At 43.1% G+C, this 19,245-nt stretch overlaps 2 protein-coding genes across 2 annotated transcripts in view; one reads left to right on the top strand and one right to left on the bottom strand.

The window, feature by feature from the left end:
- The window catches only part of LOC129835904 (regulating synaptic membrane exocytosis protein 1-like), an 84,889-nt gene extending 83,281 nt beyond the window's left edge, over positions 1-1,608 (bottom strand). The window contains exon 1 of the mRNA XM_055901610.1: positions 907-1,608. Within this exon, the coding sequence (XP_055757585.1) occupies positions 907-1,070 (164 nt within the window). The 5' untranslated portion in view covers positions 1,071-1,608. The remainder of the gene's footprint in view (positions 1-906) is intronic.
- A 3,138-nt stretch (positions 1,609-4,746) lies between these two features.
- Positions 4,747-14,246, top strand: LOC129836003 (isoaspartyl peptidase/L-asparaginase-like). Its single transcript, XM_055901717.1, has 5 exons — positions 4,747-5,024; positions 7,911-8,112; positions 13,103-13,245; positions 13,701-13,855; positions 14,027-14,246. The coding sequence occupies exons 2-5, from the start codon at positions 7,926-7,928 to the stop codon at positions 14,229-14,231; spliced, it is 690 nt and encodes a 229-aa protein (XP_055757692.1). The 5' UTR covers positions 4,747-5,024; positions 7,911-7,925; the 3' UTR covers positions 14,232-14,246.
- The last annotated feature ends 4,999 nt before the right edge of the window (positions 14,247-19,245 follow it).

Here is a 19,245-nt window from a genome sequence, read left to right as displayed (position 1 = left end):
TAGCCTGGGCTATAGGTTATTTAGAACACTTATAGCCAGCGGTTTAGAATTGTTCGGATATGACAGAACACATATTTGCATTGGGGGAAATGGGAGTGGTTGATTCGTTTGATATTCGTTTATTTGTGTCCGGGTATTAAAATACAGTGGAGTGTGAAGCAGCTGTGTGTCTCCGGGACGACACACTCCTTTTCTCTCTCTCGCTCCCTCCCTCTTGTCCTGTCTCCTCCTCTTCGTCTCTTACACCTGTGACGACCCTGACCCAACACACTCTTACTCAAAAGCCGCCCCCCCCCCCCCCCCCCCGCCTCTCTCTCTCTCTCTCTCTTTCTCTCTCTCTCTCTCTCTCTCTCTCTCTCTCTCTCTCTCTCTCTCTCACACACACACTCTCACATCATGTTAGGACATCTTGTTAGGTCATCCTTGACTCTCTGTAGGCTAAATTGTAGGTTATAGATGGTTGAGAGTGAAATAAGCTACACTATCTTTGCCGTGAGAGGAGCTGGAGCAATATAGGCGCTACCATCTCATGTTAGGGGAGTGCAGCTGACCAGTGAACACTACAGTAGGCAGTCTCACATGCATGGAGCTGTCCACTGGCATTCTGTATGATCACAATCAAGAGTCACTGATACCATAGCTCATATAACAAGGATGCACCGAGGGATAGCCTACATGCTGATAAACACACAGCCTACACACACACACTCACTACAGCGAATCACTACACACGTCGACAGTCTATGCTGCACCTTAGTGCCATGAGTAGGTTAGATAGACAGATATGTGTATAGGTTTGTTAGCCTATTGGTAGCCTAGCGGAAGGTGAGCGGCAGTATGGCAGCATCTCTGCACAACATCTTCCCAGCATCTCCAGAGCGGAAATAGCCCCAGTATCTCCCTTACTTTAACATGGCCTCTTCCTTCTCCTCCTCCTCCTTCTGTCGAGCTAGCACGGCCATGATGATCTTCCTCTCCTCCTCCGTCAGATGGCTCAGGTCCGGTTCGGGCATGGACGCCGGCACGACGGGTGGACGCGCGCCGCCCGGAGGGCCCACCGAGGCGGACATCTTCTCCCCCTCTCTTTGGCGGCTAGGATCACTGACAGAAATCCCGCTGGCGGAGCCCACGGATCACGACATAGTCCATGGACGAAGCTACGGCTCGGGCAAGTGATGAAAGGCTCCCATGGTGGCACGCACCCACGGTGGGAGTGCTTATTCAGTTCCTAGTCGCCTTTTCTCTTTCTCTTTCTCTTCCTCTCTCTCGCTCTTTTCTCTTCTCCCCCCCACCCCCCGCCCGCCCTCCTCTCCCCTCCACCTCCAGTTACCGGGAGCCCATGTCTCCGGCAGAGAATGATAGGCTACTCGGTCACCTGGTGAAGCTAGCTTCGTTCAACGCAGAGCGATGTTTCTCTGCCGCTGCCTAGTCTGGAACGCTGGCTAGGTGGGCTCCTTGTTTTACACCACTGCCGCGCTCTGCTGCTGATGCTGCTGCTGTCACGGAGTTGTGGAACCGTCAATGGGACCGCAGCCCCTGAAGCGCGCGCACCTTCTCACGCAGGGAGCGCGCATTCTCATTTGAGAATGGGGGCTCGCCGTACGAGGCGCGTGCAAATTATTATATTTCACTTCACCAATCGAAGCGTGCTAGTGACGCGCGCCCTTCCTCCATTCCTTCTTTCCTTATACGAGCACCCGGAACAAACACGTGCGTGTGTGTGTCAGTAGTGCGTATGAGCCCATTTCAGGACCACGGACAGTGCAGTGGGCAGCCGGCGACGAGATTCTAAATGAGACGGATAATCCAAGTTTCCCCGTCTTTTTTCATAAAACATGTAACTTTATTAGGCTAAAACGTTGTGGTACTTGTAGTATAGTACGTTGCTAGTTAACGACGTAAAGGATGCCACTTTTTATGAATGTGGCCATGTGTATGTTGTCTAGTAGCCTATATCATGTGCAGGATAAACTCCAACAACGGGAATTCTAAACCACCCATTGTATAATTAAGCAATAATAATATTGTTATGTTATGAATGTTATATATATATATATATATGTTATGACATTTTTTATGGTGGATGTGATGTGGTCATAGCCACGAAACGAAGCAGTTGTATAATACTACATATTCTCGTCTCATTCATTGAATTGAGCTCCAACAGAGTTGTAGCCTGTCTGTTGGCTGCCTGTTTGAGGTGCTCGATTAAGGCAGCTCCCCGCACCTCTCTGATTCAGAGGAGTTGGGTTAAATGCGGAAGACACATTTCAGTTGAATGCATTCAGTTGTACTACTGATTAGGTATCCCCCTTTTCCTTTCATATCATAAGTCTTTCACTTTAGCCCGACGCAGGTGTTTCACAGCTATGCTACAGTATTTGTAGTGCTACAGGGTTTGCAGCTCAAACTAATAACAGGCGGCGATTCTATGCCAAGAAAGTCAAGGCTTGTAGAAGCGAATGGGGATTTTATGTCATTGTCCACTATCTTTCAAGAAAATCATGTTTTCAAAGAAATAGCCCCAATTCGTACACAATATCAGCCTACCAGCAGATGGCAGCACGTAGCCGGTCAATAATAGAAGCTATTCACTGGACAAACAACTATTGACGTTCAGGCCTAGAACACCATTGATTTAGGAATCTGTCACCCTACAAATGTACAATATTTAGGGGTGCTGCATAGGCTAAGTAGTTTCGCTGTAACCTGGGATGATTGAAAATTAAACATTTGGCTGTGTCTTATTTAGTTTTACACAATGCTTCCTTGCAACACATGGTAGCATTTTAAAAACAACATAAGATACACATTGTTGTTCCAAGCAAAAGGCCTAATAATGAACAAGAATAATAAGAATATATGTTGGGGTTAATTATTAGCCCCGAATAACATGTAGATGTAACTTACAAATAACTTTTATGTTGATATGGTGATATCTTGAGGCCACTGCTGTAGAGCCATACGTTAAATTGCCGTTCACCTAGCAGTAGGAGACTGTACATGGGATAGCCTACAAATTGGCTTGTTGAGGACTTTTCTACCTGTCTCAGTGGTGAAAAATACTCAGTCGGGTCTCTATTAACCAAATATGCTTAGTTTTGGAGGGGGTGGAGAACGAAGTCCTACTGGATATGTCTGACACACCCACCATCAACAACGACACATATTTGGTTAGTAGAGACCCTTCTGAGTATTGTCCACCCCACTTTGGCTGAGACAGAAGAGTTCTCGCTACAGCCCAATATTCAAATTAAATCACATTTTATTTGTCACATGCTCCCGAGTGGCGCAGATGTCTAAGGTACTGCATCTCAGTGCTAGAGGTGTAACAGTATAACTTTAGACCGTCCCCTCGCCCCGACCCGGGCGCGAACCAGGGACCCTCTGCACACATCAACAACGGTCGCCCACGAAGCATCGTTACCCATCGCTCCACAAAGGCCGCGGCCCATGCAGAGCAAGGGGAACCACTACTTCAAGGTCTCAAAGCGAGTGACGTAACCAATTGAAACGCTATTAGCGCGCACCACCGCTAACTAGCTAGCCATTTCACATCCGTTACAGAGGCATAACTACAGAACCTGGTTTGATTCCATCCTTCGTAAACAACAGGTGTGGACGAACAATATGTTCAACACACTAGTTGTCATACTTGCACCAAGGGTCAGGAAAAAGATGAGTGACAGTAGGAGTGAAGTTTTTGGAAAAAGTGGACCCATGACTTTTGGCTGATCCATTTGTGCTTACAGGGTATGCGAAAACAGAGTTGGGTGCTGTGGAATTGGTGAGGGTAACCAGAAGTGGTCTTGTGATAATTGTTTGTTTCTGCTGGTCAGAGGGAGAAGGCACTCTGCGTTAAACTAACAGGGGCAAAAAATGCGAGTTATTTTGCTCTCAAGAAAAGGGCGCCATTGAAAGGAGTGATTACTGGGGTAGCAGTAAATGTAAAAGTTGACCAACTGAAGGGGAAGATTCCTGGTGTTTGTGATGCTCGTCGTTTGGTGTGATGCAGACAGGGTGGGGGACGCAGACAGGGAGGGGTGAGTGGTGAAATAGAAGAGTCAATGTCTGTTTTTTTGTTTTGATGTTGATTCTTTGCCGGACAAAGTGATGTTAGGATAAATAAGTTATCCTGTACGAGCTTTTCTGCCGGACACATTACGTTGTTACAGGTGCCAAGCTTATGGGCATGTAGCAGCAGTGTGTAGGAGGGGGGGTTCCTAGGTGTGAGAAGTGTGCAGAAGGGCATGAGACAAAGGAATGTGTTGCATTGGGGAAAGTACATTTACATTTACATTTAAGTCATTTAGCAGACGCTCTTATCCACAGCGACTTACAAGTACATACATTCATACTTTTTTTGTACTAGTAGTGGTATGTGTTAATTGTAGAGGAGCTCATTGGGCTGGGAATCAGAAATGTCCTGTGCGAGAGAGGCAGGTTGAGTAGTGCAGAAGTTGTCATATGCTGAGGCAGTGAAGAAAGTAGAGGAAGATGGGTCAAGTGTACAGTAGATCTGTACCAGTACAGAGGGACAGGCCAACAAGTGATATATGTTTCAGTAAGATTGGATTTATAGCAATGGTTATCAACTGTACTCCAGGGATGGAAAGTAAGTCACAGAAAATAGAGGTTGTGGTGGCAGCTGCATAGAAGTATTTGGGTGTGCGAGACTTGACATCAGAAGAGTTGCAGGGTTTGTTAAGTGTTTGTGTCCCATCCTTTCAGGTTGTTGGCCTACGCTAGGACTAAATATATTTAAATAGTGGAGTAGGTGGTGTTATTTGTATTTGTTTGTGAGTTTAGTGTTAGATGGTAGGGTATTTGTTTATTTATTTATATTTTCAAGCAAAGTACAAGGGAGTTCTACTCCAGTCTAGTAGGTGGCGGGGTTGTAACATTTATTGGTTGCCAACCGCCGTTAAACCTCATCGAAGAAGAGGAAGTGCTGGTGACGGAAGACTAGTACATATGTTAATAACAGCGCTGGTGTCGAGAGCTGAACATCGACCGATTATCTGGTAAGAAAGAAATATGAACACTAGAAAAATTTCTCAGCAAAAATGATGGGTGCATACTATCTCCGTGTGTATACAAATGTATATTATGTCAACATCGAATAGTGTTATTTTTCACACATTCCGATGCGTGTCCATTGCTCCATTTATTTGTGCGGCGCTGCATTAATGCATTTGGTCGTGTCTAAGCTTAAAGTCCATCTTCATTCGTTTCGGATACATTCAATTATTCCTTTGCACAAATTGTGCTGACAAGTGGTTTAAATTATATCGAGTAGGCTACACTATAATATGAAACGTAAGAGCCGTTTCAATGCTAACGGATGGACCTGTGGAAACTATTATTAACCTATTTAATCCCATAAAAACGTTTTCAGTTATAAGGCTCTAAAAATGTTACTGAATGATCTATCAATGTATTTCCAGCAAATATTGAAATAATAAAGGGTCTCAATGAAAGATGTGCAGTGTCACATGTTTAGTGTGAATTGTCACATGACCAGAGCTGTTTACTTCCTGGTTGCACCATGAGAAGAGGATGACTGCATCAAAGCTCCCAAACAAAAGGTTAGTAAAGTATGTTAACATAAAGGTAGGACAAAGATTTTTGGTACACATCATCTTTAAGGTGTCTAGTATTGATATATTCATTTGCAATTACTCAACTTTGTTCAGTGTGGTCATAGAATGTGTAAACATGTTGACGGCAACAATAGTGACCGGCGGGATAACACAGTGCGTCTAGGTATACAGATACTGATACACATACATAGTTCTTGTTTTAACTTTCTACTCTGTTCTTTCTTTTAGTTTCACTTTGAGTCAAGTTCTGGATATGTTGGATCTAGGTGACTGCCCAGACAAGCCATGCAACATTGCAGTTATCCCTCAAAATGAGAGAGATGCTGTCCTGAGTGATTGTGATAGCGATGGGTCAGATATGGACTATGGAAAGGCCATTTGCCAGCCAGGCTGTTGAATGCATATGCTGAACATATGCAAACAGATCATGACAGGAACAACGTTATCAGTGATGATGACCTACCCCTCACCCCCCCCCCCCCCCCCCCCATCCACAACCTCCCCCACCCCCCTCCATTGTTGATAATGAAGAGCCAAGGGCCTCTACCCGCCAGAGGGTCCAGTCAGAAGAGCCAAGGGCCTCTACAAGCCATAGGGGTCAGCCAGAAGAGCCAAGGGAAAAGCTGCAGGTGGTCAAAAATAAAGATTGAGTGTTCAAACAATCGAAGAGGCCTGCCACTGATGTGATTCCAAAACACATAGTATACAGCCCAAATATGCAAAAGTTTTGCATGAAACCACTGAGCCACGGAAGGAGATCTTTACTGGCTGCTACTGTTGAAGATCAGGCATGATATGACAAAGCTTCTCACTGGCCAATCAACACGATGTACCGGTTCCAGAGAAGTCGTCATTGTGACAAACGTACTACCTATGCATGTGAGAAATGCAAAGCGCCACTGCACATTGAGTGCTTCAAGATATACCATGGACAGTAGAAAAGGAGATAAGATCGAATGAAAAAGGGCTGAAAAAGACAATAAAAGAAAAATAGAAAAGTCGATAAAGGGTGAGGAGAAGCAGTACAACGGACTCTAGGAAGAAAAGAAAAGTAGACGAAAAAGACAATCAAAATGACTGAAATGTTTTTGGAAAAGGTCAATTGATTCAAGACATACTGTATGACAATAGGACTGACTGATCACAGTTCAAAATAGTGATGCACAAACTAATTTTGATCTTGGTTCTGAAGCCTAACTCTATGATATACTGTGTATATATATATAAGCACTCATTGTGCAGTGGTGCTTTTTAAATATATATATATATATATATATACATATAATTGTATTTTGTTCAGTGTAGGCCTCTACTTGAATGCATATTCTACAGGCTTCCTCTATCCTAAATGTTACCTTTATGTTCAGTGGGAATGAATCACACGACTGCTATACAGTTGTTAGTGAATGTTGCACTAAAATGTCACAATGACAATGTTACAATGAATATTGCACTAAAGTACAAGTTCAAATGTTACAATAAAGTTACAATATTAATGTTTCAATACATGTTGCACTAAAGTAACAGTGTTACAATGAAGTAACAATGTTGAAATACATTGATGGTTGTTTTTTTGTCTTTGCTCTCAGTGTTCATATCGTATTGTATAAGGGTTTTTGATGTGTAAAATAGTCACACTAGAATGTGACGGGGCATTCTAGTGGCAATGCTGGGGACTGCTAGTGACAGAGTTTTAAATGTGTTAATAACTGGGTTGGGATATATAAGAACTTTGATAACTGCATAGGAGAAATATGTTAATTCAGTATATGTAACATTATCCCACCGGTCACAATTGTGACCGACCATAAAACACAGTTTTTCATCTACTTTTCCATTAAAATTTAAAAAAAATAATGATTGATTACTTCAAAGGGTTACTAATGGCACTTGATTTGGATATTTTCATGTCTCTGGGAAAAATTTGGGATTAAATGGGTTAAGTGTGCACGGGCCAGGACTTTTTCCTGACCAAACAAAACAACTAGCAGTCTGGCACAATGGGGAGTATGATGTACACCAGTGGCCACCGCTTGGTCGTGATGAGACACAGTGCTGGCTTTTGTTCCTGCCCAGCTCTAACCCAACAATGGTTTTAATCAGTTTTTTTGGTGGTGACTTGTTCATCTACCCAGGATGTCAGTATTATTAGACACTGGGCAAATCAGGACACCTCCATTTCAAGATAGTTTAAATATCAATGTGGCCATCCCCATGAGCCCATGTGTAACACAAACCTCTTTATTAAACCTCTTTAGTATAACCTCTTTAAATCGCTGTAACTGTCTTACCACCTCTCTCTCCCAGGCCTCTCTGGCAGACATGTTGCCTGTGTTGGTGGTCCATGGGGGAGCGGGGTTCATCCCTAAAAAGCGTGTGCAGCCTGCTTGTGCTGGGGTCCGGGCTGCAGTCAGGGGGGGATACTCCAAACTCCAGGGGCAGGGCAGTGCCATGGATGCTGTGGTGGAGGCCGTCACTCTGCTGGAGAATGACCACCACTACAACGCAGGTAAACACACAGCCATGACTAGGGCCTGGAGTCTTTCCTAGCCAGGTCACATGGCCAGAGAAAAACCACCTGGCCCCTCTGAGATCAGCAATAAGGGTCAGATAAGGTAAATAGCTCCACCTATATTTACTTGGTACATGGTTCCATGGTAATAATTACGCAATATTAACATGGAATTACCAAATAATTATTCATTTATCTTGTACTTTTTTGTTGGTGTTGTAAACACCAGTAGAAACAGTACCATAAAATGAAGTGCTACCAGATTTTACTGTCAATGACACTAACCTGGATAAAGAAAGGTTGATAAAGAATATCACATTTTATTGGTCACCTACACGTGTTTAGCAGATGTTATTGCGGGTGTAGCGAAATGCGTGTGCTTCTAGCTCCAACAGTGCAGTAATATCTAACAGTTTCACAACATATACTCAAAATACACATATATCTTATTAAATAATGGATATACATATATATCAGAGCGGGATTGGACTAAGATAGTGGCATCGTATAGAGTACAGTATACAGTTGAAGTCGGAAGTTTACATACACTTAAGTTGGAGTCAATGAAACTCATTTTTCAACCACTCCACAAATTTCTTGTTAACAAACTATAGTTGCATGACACAAGTCATTTTTCCAACAATTGTTTACAGACAGATTATTTAACTTATAATTCACTGTATCACAATTCCAGTGGGTCAGAAGTTTACATACACTAAGTTGACTGTGCCTTTAAACAGCTTGGAAACATCCAGAAAATGACGTCATGGCTTTAGAAGCTTCTAATAGGCTAATTGACATAATTTGAGTCAATTGGAGGTGTACTTGTGGATGTATTTCAAGGCCTACCTTCAAACTCAGTGCCTCTTTGCTTGACATCATGGGAAAATCAAAAGAAATCAGCCAAGACCTCAGAAAAACAATTGTAGACCTCCACAAGTCTGGTTCATCCCTGGGAGCAATTTCCAAACGCCTGAAGGTACCACGTTCATCTGTACAATCAATAGTACGCAAGTATAAACACCATGGGACCACGCAGCCGTCATACCGCTCAGGAAGGAGACGCGTTCTGTCTCGTAGAGAGGAATATACCTTGTTGCAAAAACTGCAAATCAATCCCAGAACAACAGCAAAGGAACTTGTGAAGATGCTGGAGGAAACTGGTTGAAAAGTATATATCCACAATAAAATGAGTCCTATATCAACATAACCTGAAAGGCCGCTCAGCAAGGAAGAAGCCACTGCTCCAAAACTGCCATAAAAAGCCAGACTACGGTTTGCAACTGCACATGGGGACAAAGATTGTACTTTTTGGAGAAATGTCCTCTGGTCTGATGAAACAAAAATAGAACTGTTGGCCATAATGACCATCATTATGTTTGGAGGAAAAAGGGGCAGGCTTGCAAGCCAAAGAACACCATCTCAACCATGAAGCACGGGGGTGGTAGCATCATGTTGTGGGGGTGCTTTGCTGCAGGAGGGACTTGTGAGAAAAGAAAGAAAGAAAATTATGTGTATATATTGAAGCAACATCTCAAGACATCAGTCAGGAAGTTAAAGCATGGTTGCAAATGGGTCTTCCAAATGGACAATGACCCCAAGCATACTTCCAAAGTTGTGGCAAAATGGCTTAAGGACATCAAAGTCAAGGTATTGGAGTGGCCATCACAAAGCCCTGACCTCAATCCCATAGAAAATTTGTGGGCAGAACTGAAAAAGCGTATGCTAGCAAGGAGGCTTACAAACATGACTCGGGTACACCAGCTCTGTCAGGAGGAATGGGCCAAAATTCACCCAACTTATTGTGGGATGAAGGCTACCCGAAACATTTGACCCAAGTTAAACAATTAAAAGGCAATGCTACCAAATACTAATTGAGTGTATGTAAACTTCTGATCCACTGGGAATGTGATGAAAGAAATAAAAGCTGAAATAAATCTCTCTCTCTACTATTATTCTGACATTTCACATTCTTAAAATCAAGTGGTGATCCTAACTGACCTAAGACAGGGAATTTTTACTAGGATTAAATGTCAGGAATGATGAACAACTGAGTTTAAATGTATTTGGCTAAGCTGTATGTAAACTTCCTACTTCAACTGTATACATTTGAGCTGGGTGATGCAATATTTACAAACAATTAAAGTGACTAAGAGTACAGTTTATACATATGAGATGAGTAATGCAAGATACGGAGACATTATTGAAGTGGCTGGTGTTTCATTTCCTTAGTGGCCAGTGATTCCTAATCTATGTCTATAGGCAGCATCCTCTGATGTGCTGGAGATGGCTGTTTAACAGTCAGTGGTGTGGTATAGAATACAGTATATGAAATGGGTGATGCAATATGTAAACACAAATTAAAAGTGACTAAGATACCGTAGAATAGTGTGGGAGTGTAGTTTATACATATGAGATGAGTAATGCTAGATACGGAACATTATTAAAGTGGCTATTGATCCATTTCTAAAAGTGTCCAGTGATTCCTAATCTATGTCTATAGGCAACCGTCCCTGATGTGCTAGTGATGGCTGTTTAGCAATCTGATGGCCTTGAGATAGAAACTGTTTTTCAGTCTCGGTACCAGCTTTGATGCACCTGTACTGACCTCGCCTTCTGGATGATAGCGGGGTAAACAGGCAGTGGCTCGGGTGGGTCATGTCCTCGATGATCTTTTTGGCCACCCTATGGCATCGGGTGCTGTAGGTGTCCAGGAGGGCGGGAAGTTTGCCCCCGGTAATGCGTTGGGCAGACCGTACCACCCTCTGGAGAGCTTTGCGGTTGTGATACAGCCCGACAGGATGCTCTCAATTGTGCATTTGTAAAAGTTTGAGTGTTTTAGGTGTTAAGCCAAATTTCTTCAGCCTCCTAAGGTTGAAGAGGCGTTGTTGCGCCTTCTTCGCCACTGTCTGTGTGGGTGGACCATTTCAGTTTGTCAGTGATGTGTATGCCGAGGAACTTGAAGCGTTCCACCATCTTCACTGCGGTCCCATCGATGTGAATAGGGGGGTGCTCCCTCTGCTGTTTCCTGAAGTCCATGATCATCTCCTTAGTTTTGTTGACATTGAGTGAGAGGTTATTTTTCTGGCACCGTACTCCCAGAGCCCTCACCACCTCCTTGTAGGCTGCCTCATCGTTGTTGGTAATCAAGCCTACTACTGTTGTTTCGTTTGCAAACTTGAAGATTGATTTGGAAGAGTGCTTGGCCACGCAGTCATGGGTGAACAGGGAGTACAGGAGTGGGCTGAGCACGCACCCTTGTGAGGCCCCGGTGTTGAGGATCAGCGAAGAGGGGTTGTTTCCTACCTTCACCACCTGGGGGCGACCCGTCAGGAAGTCCAGGACCCAGTTGCACAGGGCGGGCTTCAGACCCAGAGCCTCGAGTTTGATGATGAGCTTGGAGGGTGCTATGGTGTTGAATGCTTAGCTATAGTCAATGAACAGCATTCTTACATAGGTATGCATCTTTTCCAGATGGGACAGGGCAGTGTGCAGTGGTGTGGCGATTGCATCGTCTGTGGATCTATAGGGGTCGGTAAGCAAATTGAAGAGGGTCTAGGGTGACAGGTAAGGTGGAGGTGATATGATCCTTGACTCTCAAAGCACTTCATGATGACAGTGTTGAGTGCTACGGGGCGATAGTCATTTAGTTCAATTTTCTTTGCTTTCTTAGATACAGGGACAAGGGTGGCCATCTTGAATCATGTGGGGACAACAGACTGGGCTAGGGAGAGATTGAATATATCTGTGAACACACCAGCCAGCTGGTCTGCGCATGCTCTGAGGACGCGGCTAGGGATACCATCTGGGCCAGCAGCCTTGTGAGGGTTAACATGCTTAAATGTCTTATGTCGGCCACGGCTAAGGAGAACCCACAGTCCTTGGTAGCGGGTCGTGTCGGTGGCACTATTATCCTTAAAGCGAGCGAAGAAGGTGTTCAGCCTGTCCAGAAGCAAGACGTCGGTGTCCGCAACGTGGCTGGTTTTCCTTTTATAATCCGTGATTGTCTGTAGATCCTGCCACGTGTCTGAGCTGTTGAACTGGGACTCAACTTTGTCCCTATACCAACGTTTAGCCTGCTTGATTGCTTTGTGGAGGGAATAACTACACTGTGTATTCTTCCATATTCCCAGTCTTCTTGCCCTGGTTAAATGCAGTGGTTTGTGCTTTCAGTTTTGCGCGAATGCTCCCATCTATCCACAGTTTCTGGTTGGGGTAGGTTTTAATAGTCACAGTGGGTACAACATCTCCTATGCACTTCCTGATAAATTCATTCACCATATCGGTATATGTGCCAAAATTATTTTCTGAAGCTACTCTGAACATATCCCAGTCCGCGTGGTCAAAGCATTCTTGAAGCGTGGATTCCGATTGGTCAGACCAGTGTTGAAGAGACCTCACCACGGGTGATTCCTGTTTGAGGTTCTGCCTATAGGAGGGGAGGATCAAGATGGAATCGTGGTCCGATTTGACGAATGGAGGGCGGGGGAGGTCCTTATATGCATTCTGGAAGGTAGTATAGCAATGGTCGAGGGTTTTAGCAGCGCGAGTACAGCAATCAATATGTTGATAGAATTTATGGAGCCTTTTCCTCAAATTTGCTTTGTTAAAATCCCCAGCTACAATAAATGCAGCCTCAGGATATGTGGTTTCCTGTTTGTATATTTTATTATCCAGAAATTGGACATTAGCGAGTAAAATAAGTTTGATTGCTCTCCAGAGTGTAATCAAGGGATCTGCTCCAGGGAAGTCATAATCTTGGTCGTAATGATGGTAGTTCTGGTGAGTTACCGGAGCTCTAATATCTAATAGTTCTTCCCGGCTGTATGTAATGACACAACAATTCCTGAGCTAATAAAGTAAAAGAGAGTACATAAACAAACAAAATACTGCAGAGTTTAAGAGCTAGTCGCGATGCTGCAATCTCCATCGGCGCCATAATCTGAAGACATGTCTCTGAGTCCTCTTGTATCTCTCCATGCATCAGGGCTAGGCTCGGTGTTGAATGTTAAGGGCGAGGTGGAGATGGACGCCATCGTGATGGACGGGAGATATCTGGCCAGCGGAGCTGTCTCTGCGGTCAGAAAAGTGGCCAATCCTGTACAACTGGCCAGACTGGTCATGGACAAGGTACTGTACACACACACACACACACACACACACACACAGGCACACACACACACACACAATTTGCTTAGACAAAATGTTGATCATACAGCAGTTCAGGGTGTTTGGTATTTTATTAGGATCCCCATTAGCTGTTGCAAAAGCAGCAGCTACTCTTCCTGGGGCCCACATGAAACATGATAGTGACATGATACAGAATATTAATAGACAAGGACAGAACTACATCAAAAAATGTTTTTATCTAAAGGCACACGTAGCCTACATATCAATGCATACACACAAACTATCTAGGTCAAATAGGGGAGCGGCATTGTGCCGTCAGGTGTTGCTTCATCTGTTTTTTTGAATCCCGGCGCACTTTCCCACAGCGCTCTGTCACGCGGAAGCAAGTGAGGTACAGTATATTCTCTACATCTTGAACATTATTCCCCATTGAATGAGCCCGTTACCCATTGCAGACGAGCCATCTGTGTCTGACTGGAGAGGGTGCCAATCAGTTTGCCCGGGCGATGGGTGTACCCGAGGTGCCAGAGGAATCACTTATCACAGAGTATGCCCGTATGCGCTGGAAGAAGAACCTGGCAGCTGATGCCAACCCGGTGGAGTGCCAGATGTAAGATAAAGCATGACATGATATTTCATACCATAGAGTTGAATACATTAGATAGATATTGAAATGGATTGTAACATGATGAGATGTGTGTCATGATAGAACATAGCATGGTATAATAATATTGCATGATAGATGTTAATGACATTTTTAATTGAAGTGTGTCTGTCACAGGGGGAAGATGGGTACGGTAGGGGCGGTGGCAGTGGATGCAGAGGGGAACATAGCCTGTGCCACCTCCACCGGTGGCTTGCTGAACAAGATGGAGGGCAGGGTGGGGGACACAGCATGTATCGGTGAGACATCTGATGTATTGTCATATGAGGTAAAGAGATGTGGAGAGGAAGTAGGAGAGAGAAAGAGAGGAGTGGAGAAATGAGGAAGAGACCTGCAGCTTTAACAGTGATCCAGAAAGCTGAGTGGCTTGGTGAACCCTGACCGCTGAGACGTGGAGGAATGTGTGGTGGTGTGGAGCCACTCACTCACGACCTGCTGGGTTAATATTTCACTATGGAGATTATTACAGCCAGCAGTCTGAACAACACACACTGCTACCTCACACTCATAGTTTGCTTCATAAAAGTGCAGAGGCACAGGCATACAGTACGTACACAACATATGCACATAAATTTACACACATACACAGAACAGGGGTTAAACAATCTATTACTTGCATGTAATTGAAGAAGTGGTAAGTGGAGTCTCGTGGTGAGTAATGTTCTCATGTTAATCAGTGATGCTGGTAAACAATCAATGATCAGCTATGCAATTCACCCAAATATCCCCATTCACTGACATGCCTTTCGAAGTGAATCACTGTCAAGAGTTTCATAGATCACTAGTTTACAAACGTAAGGGCTACCTGGAACCGTTCTGAGCCCTCGCCTGCTATATACTGAGTGCTGACTGTAGAGTTGGTAACCCACCACAGGTTGTCCGGTAAGAACCAGGTTTTGGGATAAAGGCCAAAAATAGGTTCTGAGGTTAACACAGGTTTAGGAGATCTAATTTGTTCTGTTCTATGAGATAATGTCCGTTAACATGACCTTTTGTAAACATGTTATTTAGGACGTATGGTCCATATACAAAGGTAGGAAGCATGCATGAACTTCACAAACAGTAGTATAAATAAGTTGGCACAACAAAGAATCAATACTCACAGGTTGAACTGAGGCACACATTAACTTGACTAGGCCATCTCCTACTCCCGTAGGCCCTTCCCACTGGGCACATCACGTCATTTCAGCGTGATGTCAACCTTTATTCACCCTCTCAAAAAGACAACCAGAAGATTGGCAATTCAATGTGGCATTACTATGCTTTCAACCTTTTAAAAGCACAACCAAATTCCAATGGAAGAACAATGTCAGATTTTGGTTTAGTTGTCTTCTAAATATGTGTTATCATTGCACTCCATATAATAGCACCACCAAATGACATGGATTGCAGTTGAGATTACATTCAAAGTAAAAAAATAAAAAATCTCAGGGAGGTTACAAGTACAAAAGAACTGACTGAAATGCATAGAAAGATAACCCCAACCCACCCCCCATTTCCCATCCACGAGCCTGTTTATTTTGCAGCAATGCTGCCTGTCAGCAGTAATCTTCTCAGATTGAGAGATTCAAGGGGCTATCATCGTTAACCTCTCTAGGGTATGTGGGACGCTAACGTTCCACTTGGCCAAAAGCCAGTAAAAATGCAGCGCGCCAAATTCAAATATATTACTATAAAAATCAATCTTTCATGAAATCACACATGAAAGACACAATTAAAGCTACACATGTTGTGAATCCAGCCAACATGTCTGATTTCAAAAAGGATTTACGGCGAAAGCACACCAAACGATTGTTAGGTCAGTACATAGCCACAGAAAAACACAACCATTTTCCCAGCCAAAGATAGGAGTCACAAAAAGCAGAAATAGAGGTAAAATTAATCACTAACCTTTGATCTTCATCAGATGACACTCATAGGACATCATGTTACATAATACATGTATGTTTTGTTCGATAATGTGCATATTTATATCCACAAATCTCGGTTTACAGTGGCGCCATGTTCAGAAATGCCTCCAAAAAATCCGGAAAAATTTAAGAGAGCCACGTCAAATAACATAAATACTAACCATAAACTTTGATGAAAGATACATGTTTTACATAGAATAAAGATACACTTGTTCTTAATGCAACCGTATTTTAGATTCCGTCTCTCACAGTTGAAGTGTACCTATGATAAAAATGACAGACCTCTACATGCTTTGTAAGTAGGAAAACCTGAAAAATCAGCAGTGTATCAAATACTTGTTCTCCCCACTGTATTAGCATCTGGGACAGAGTAGGAGGCAGTTCACTCTGGGCACGCTATTCATCCAAAGTGAAAATGCTGCCCCCTATCCTAGAGAGGTTAAGTAACACACTAGCTGCAAAGCATTGAATATACAGTTTAAAATAATGCGCTTTGAAATACATTTTGTATCTTTGCCCCAGAAGCATTTAACTGCAGGGGACTCCCCCTGGGAATGTGCCTACCTGATTTAGGGAACACAGTGAACAGTTGGGATTTGGGGCCAATTTTATCGTAAAACGTTTCCTCGGTGTTAAATACGTCTGTGAACAAACTTAAAATCAATAAATTGATGGTTCGGATTATGGGATGCCAAGGTCATATTTTTCCATATTGTATTCCAGTTAAAGGGTTGTTCAGATTCAATTAGATATGTCGACCATACTTTAATGGAGAACTCAGAATATGGTGCTTTCCAAAAGTTGTTTATATACACTACATGACCAAAAGTATGTGGACACCTGCTTGTCGAACATCTCATTCCAAAATCATGGACATTGCTGCTATAATAGCCTCTTCCTCCGCAGTTGGTGTTCCAATTCATCCCAAAGGTGTTTGATGGGGTTGAGTTCAGGGCTCTGTGCAGGCCAGTCAAGTTCTTCCACACTGATCTCGACAAACCATTTTTCTGTATGGAACTCGTTTTGTGCACTACGGCATTGTCATGCTGGAACAGGAAAGGGCCTTTCCCAAGTTGGAAGCACAGAATCGTCTAGAATGTCATTATGAATGTTATGCTGTAGCATTAATATTTCCCTTCACTGGAACTAAGGGGCCTAGCACGAACAATGAAAAATAGCCCCAGACCATTATTTCTCCTCCACCAAACTTTACAGTTGGCACTATGCATTGGGGCAGGTAGCGTTCTCCTGGCATTGGCTCCAAACCCAGATTCATCGGTCGGACTGCCAGATGAAACCCATTTTCATGAAGCTCCCGACGAACAGTTCTTGTGCTGACATTGTTTCCAGAGGCAGTTTGGAACTCGGTAGTGAGTGTTGACTGTAAATCAAATAATAATTGATTTAAACACACTTTTGCACATACAAAACCTAGGAGGCTCATGGTACTCACACCCTTCCATAGACTTATACAGTAATTATGACAACTTCCAAAGGATGTCCTCCAGCCTATCAGAGCTCTTTCAGCATGAACTGACATGTTGTCCACCCAATCAAAGGATCAGAGAATTAATCTAGTACTGAAAGTGTAAGCTACAGCTAGCTAGCAATGCAGTATATAAAATGTGATGAGTAGTTGACTCAAAGAAAGAGAACAACAACACTTGAACAGTTTTGAACAAATTAATTTCTTCCAAAATGAAGAAGAAGCAATATAGAGAGATATTTCTTTCAGTTTCACTTAGCTAGCAAATGCAGCTGGCTAGTTTAGCGTACTGAAACACCCTGCTCAAACGGAGGGATGCTATGTTAGCTACTTGGCTATGACTTTACAACACAACACTGGAACTCTTCCCAGTCAATGTATGCTGTTGGTATTACTAATTTATTGCCACCGGTGCCCGCCGGTGTAACTGCTTACTGACTGTACACTGTAACGTTACTGCATGATTTTAGCGATTTTACTGCAGATTTTTTGGTGACAACGATGTAGGCTGTGTGTAGCGGTTTGGCTTAGATTTTTTTTCTCCACCTGATCACATACAGCTGATGTGTTGTGCATTGAAGTCGAAGGGTAGAGGTGAGAGGAGGAGAGCGTATAGATGCAAGGAGGAATACAACGTGGCTGCTATGAATGTGAACTGTGTTTACGTGTGATCAGGGGTGTATTCATTCCGTCAATTCTGAAAAAAAAATCTTAAACTGAAGCAAACAGAACAAAACTTGGGATAAACCTGCCCTCAATTTGTCCAATGTAAACTCTTGTTTGCAACTGTTGGACAAACGATTACACCCTATATCAGCTAGATGCAGGCAAGGCGGTATTGCATGTCACTGTCTGTCTATGTGTCACTGTCTGTCACCTCAAATGTGTCTCTTGACCTGATTACACCCTATATCAGCTAGATGCAGGCAAGGTGGTATTGCATGTCACTGTCTGTCACCTCAAATGTGTCTTTCGACCTGTGTGCACCTACGTTGTAAACTGTTATTCATAGGCTAGGTTGTAGCAACCTCATGATGGGTATAGGACACATTCAAGTATCATGTAGTAGCCTAAACCTATCACTGTTACATTGAAGTGGGTGAATGGAATATGAATGAGAGTCATACAATATGCTGTAATACAAATAAGGTGACTGACCACCACTGGTAGAGTTGGAGTCTTACATTGAGTCTTGAGAGGCACTAGTGCTGATTTGGTTAGATAAATTCAGCTTCATCAAAATCTGTCAAATTAATCTATGGTCATCAATGCGTTTGGGAGCGATTGAGATGCATTGTCTAGATATAGTAAAATATCATCCGCGTACAATGAGATGAAGTGATCAGTAGATTTGATGGAAATAGATGTTATTTCATTTGATTGGCGAATTGCCTCAGCCAGGGGTTGCATGGATAATACGATTAGCACAGGCGAGATTGGATCGCCTTGTCTGTTATTTCTAGTGATTCTGAAAGGAGCAGAGCGGATATTGCCTGTTAGAACTATGGCTAGGGATTGGCATATATTATTTTAATCATATTAATGAAATTGGCGCCAATTCCCATATGTTCCAAGACTGATCAGAGATACAGTGCCTTCAGAAAGTTTTCAGACCCCTTGACATTTTCCACATTTTGTAACGTTACAGCCTTATTCTAAAATGGATGACATTTTTTCCCCCCTCATCAATCTACACACAATACCCCATAACGACGAAGCAAAAACAGGTTTTTAGAAATGTTTGCTAATTTATATAAAATAAAACAAACTGAAATATCCCATTTACATAAGTATTCAGACCCTTTACTCAGTACTTTGTTGAAGCACCTTTGGCAGCTATTACAGCATCGAGTCTTCTTGGGTATGACGCTACATGCTTGGTACACCTGTATTTGGGGAGTTTCTCCCATTCTCTACAGATCCTCTCAAGCTCTGTCAGG

The sequence above is a fragment of the Salvelinus fontinalis genome, chromosome 37 (assembly GCF_029448725.1).
Source record: "Salvelinus fontinalis isolate EN_2023a chromosome 37, ASM2944872v1, whole genome shotgun sequence".
Classification (NCBI taxonomy): Eukaryota; Metazoa; Chordata; class Actinopteri; order Salmoniformes; family Salmonidae; genus Salvelinus; species Salvelinus fontinalis.
Note: the sequence above shows the minus strand (reverse complement) of the source record. Positions and strands in the feature narration are given on the sequence as shown.

Coding starts and splice junctions, on each gene's coding strand:
- LOC129836003 (XM_055901717.1), top strand. CDS start 7,926: ATGTTGCCTGTGTTGGTGGTCCATGGGGGAGCGGGGTTCATCCCTAAA. Junction 8,113..13,102: donor TGACCACCACTACAACGCAG/GTAAACACACAG, acceptor TCCATGCATCAG/GGCTAGGCTCGGTGTTGAAT. Junction 13,246..13,700: donor CCAGACTGGTCATGGACAAG/GTACTGTACACA, acceptor TACCCATTGCAG/ACGAGCCATCTGTGTCTGAC.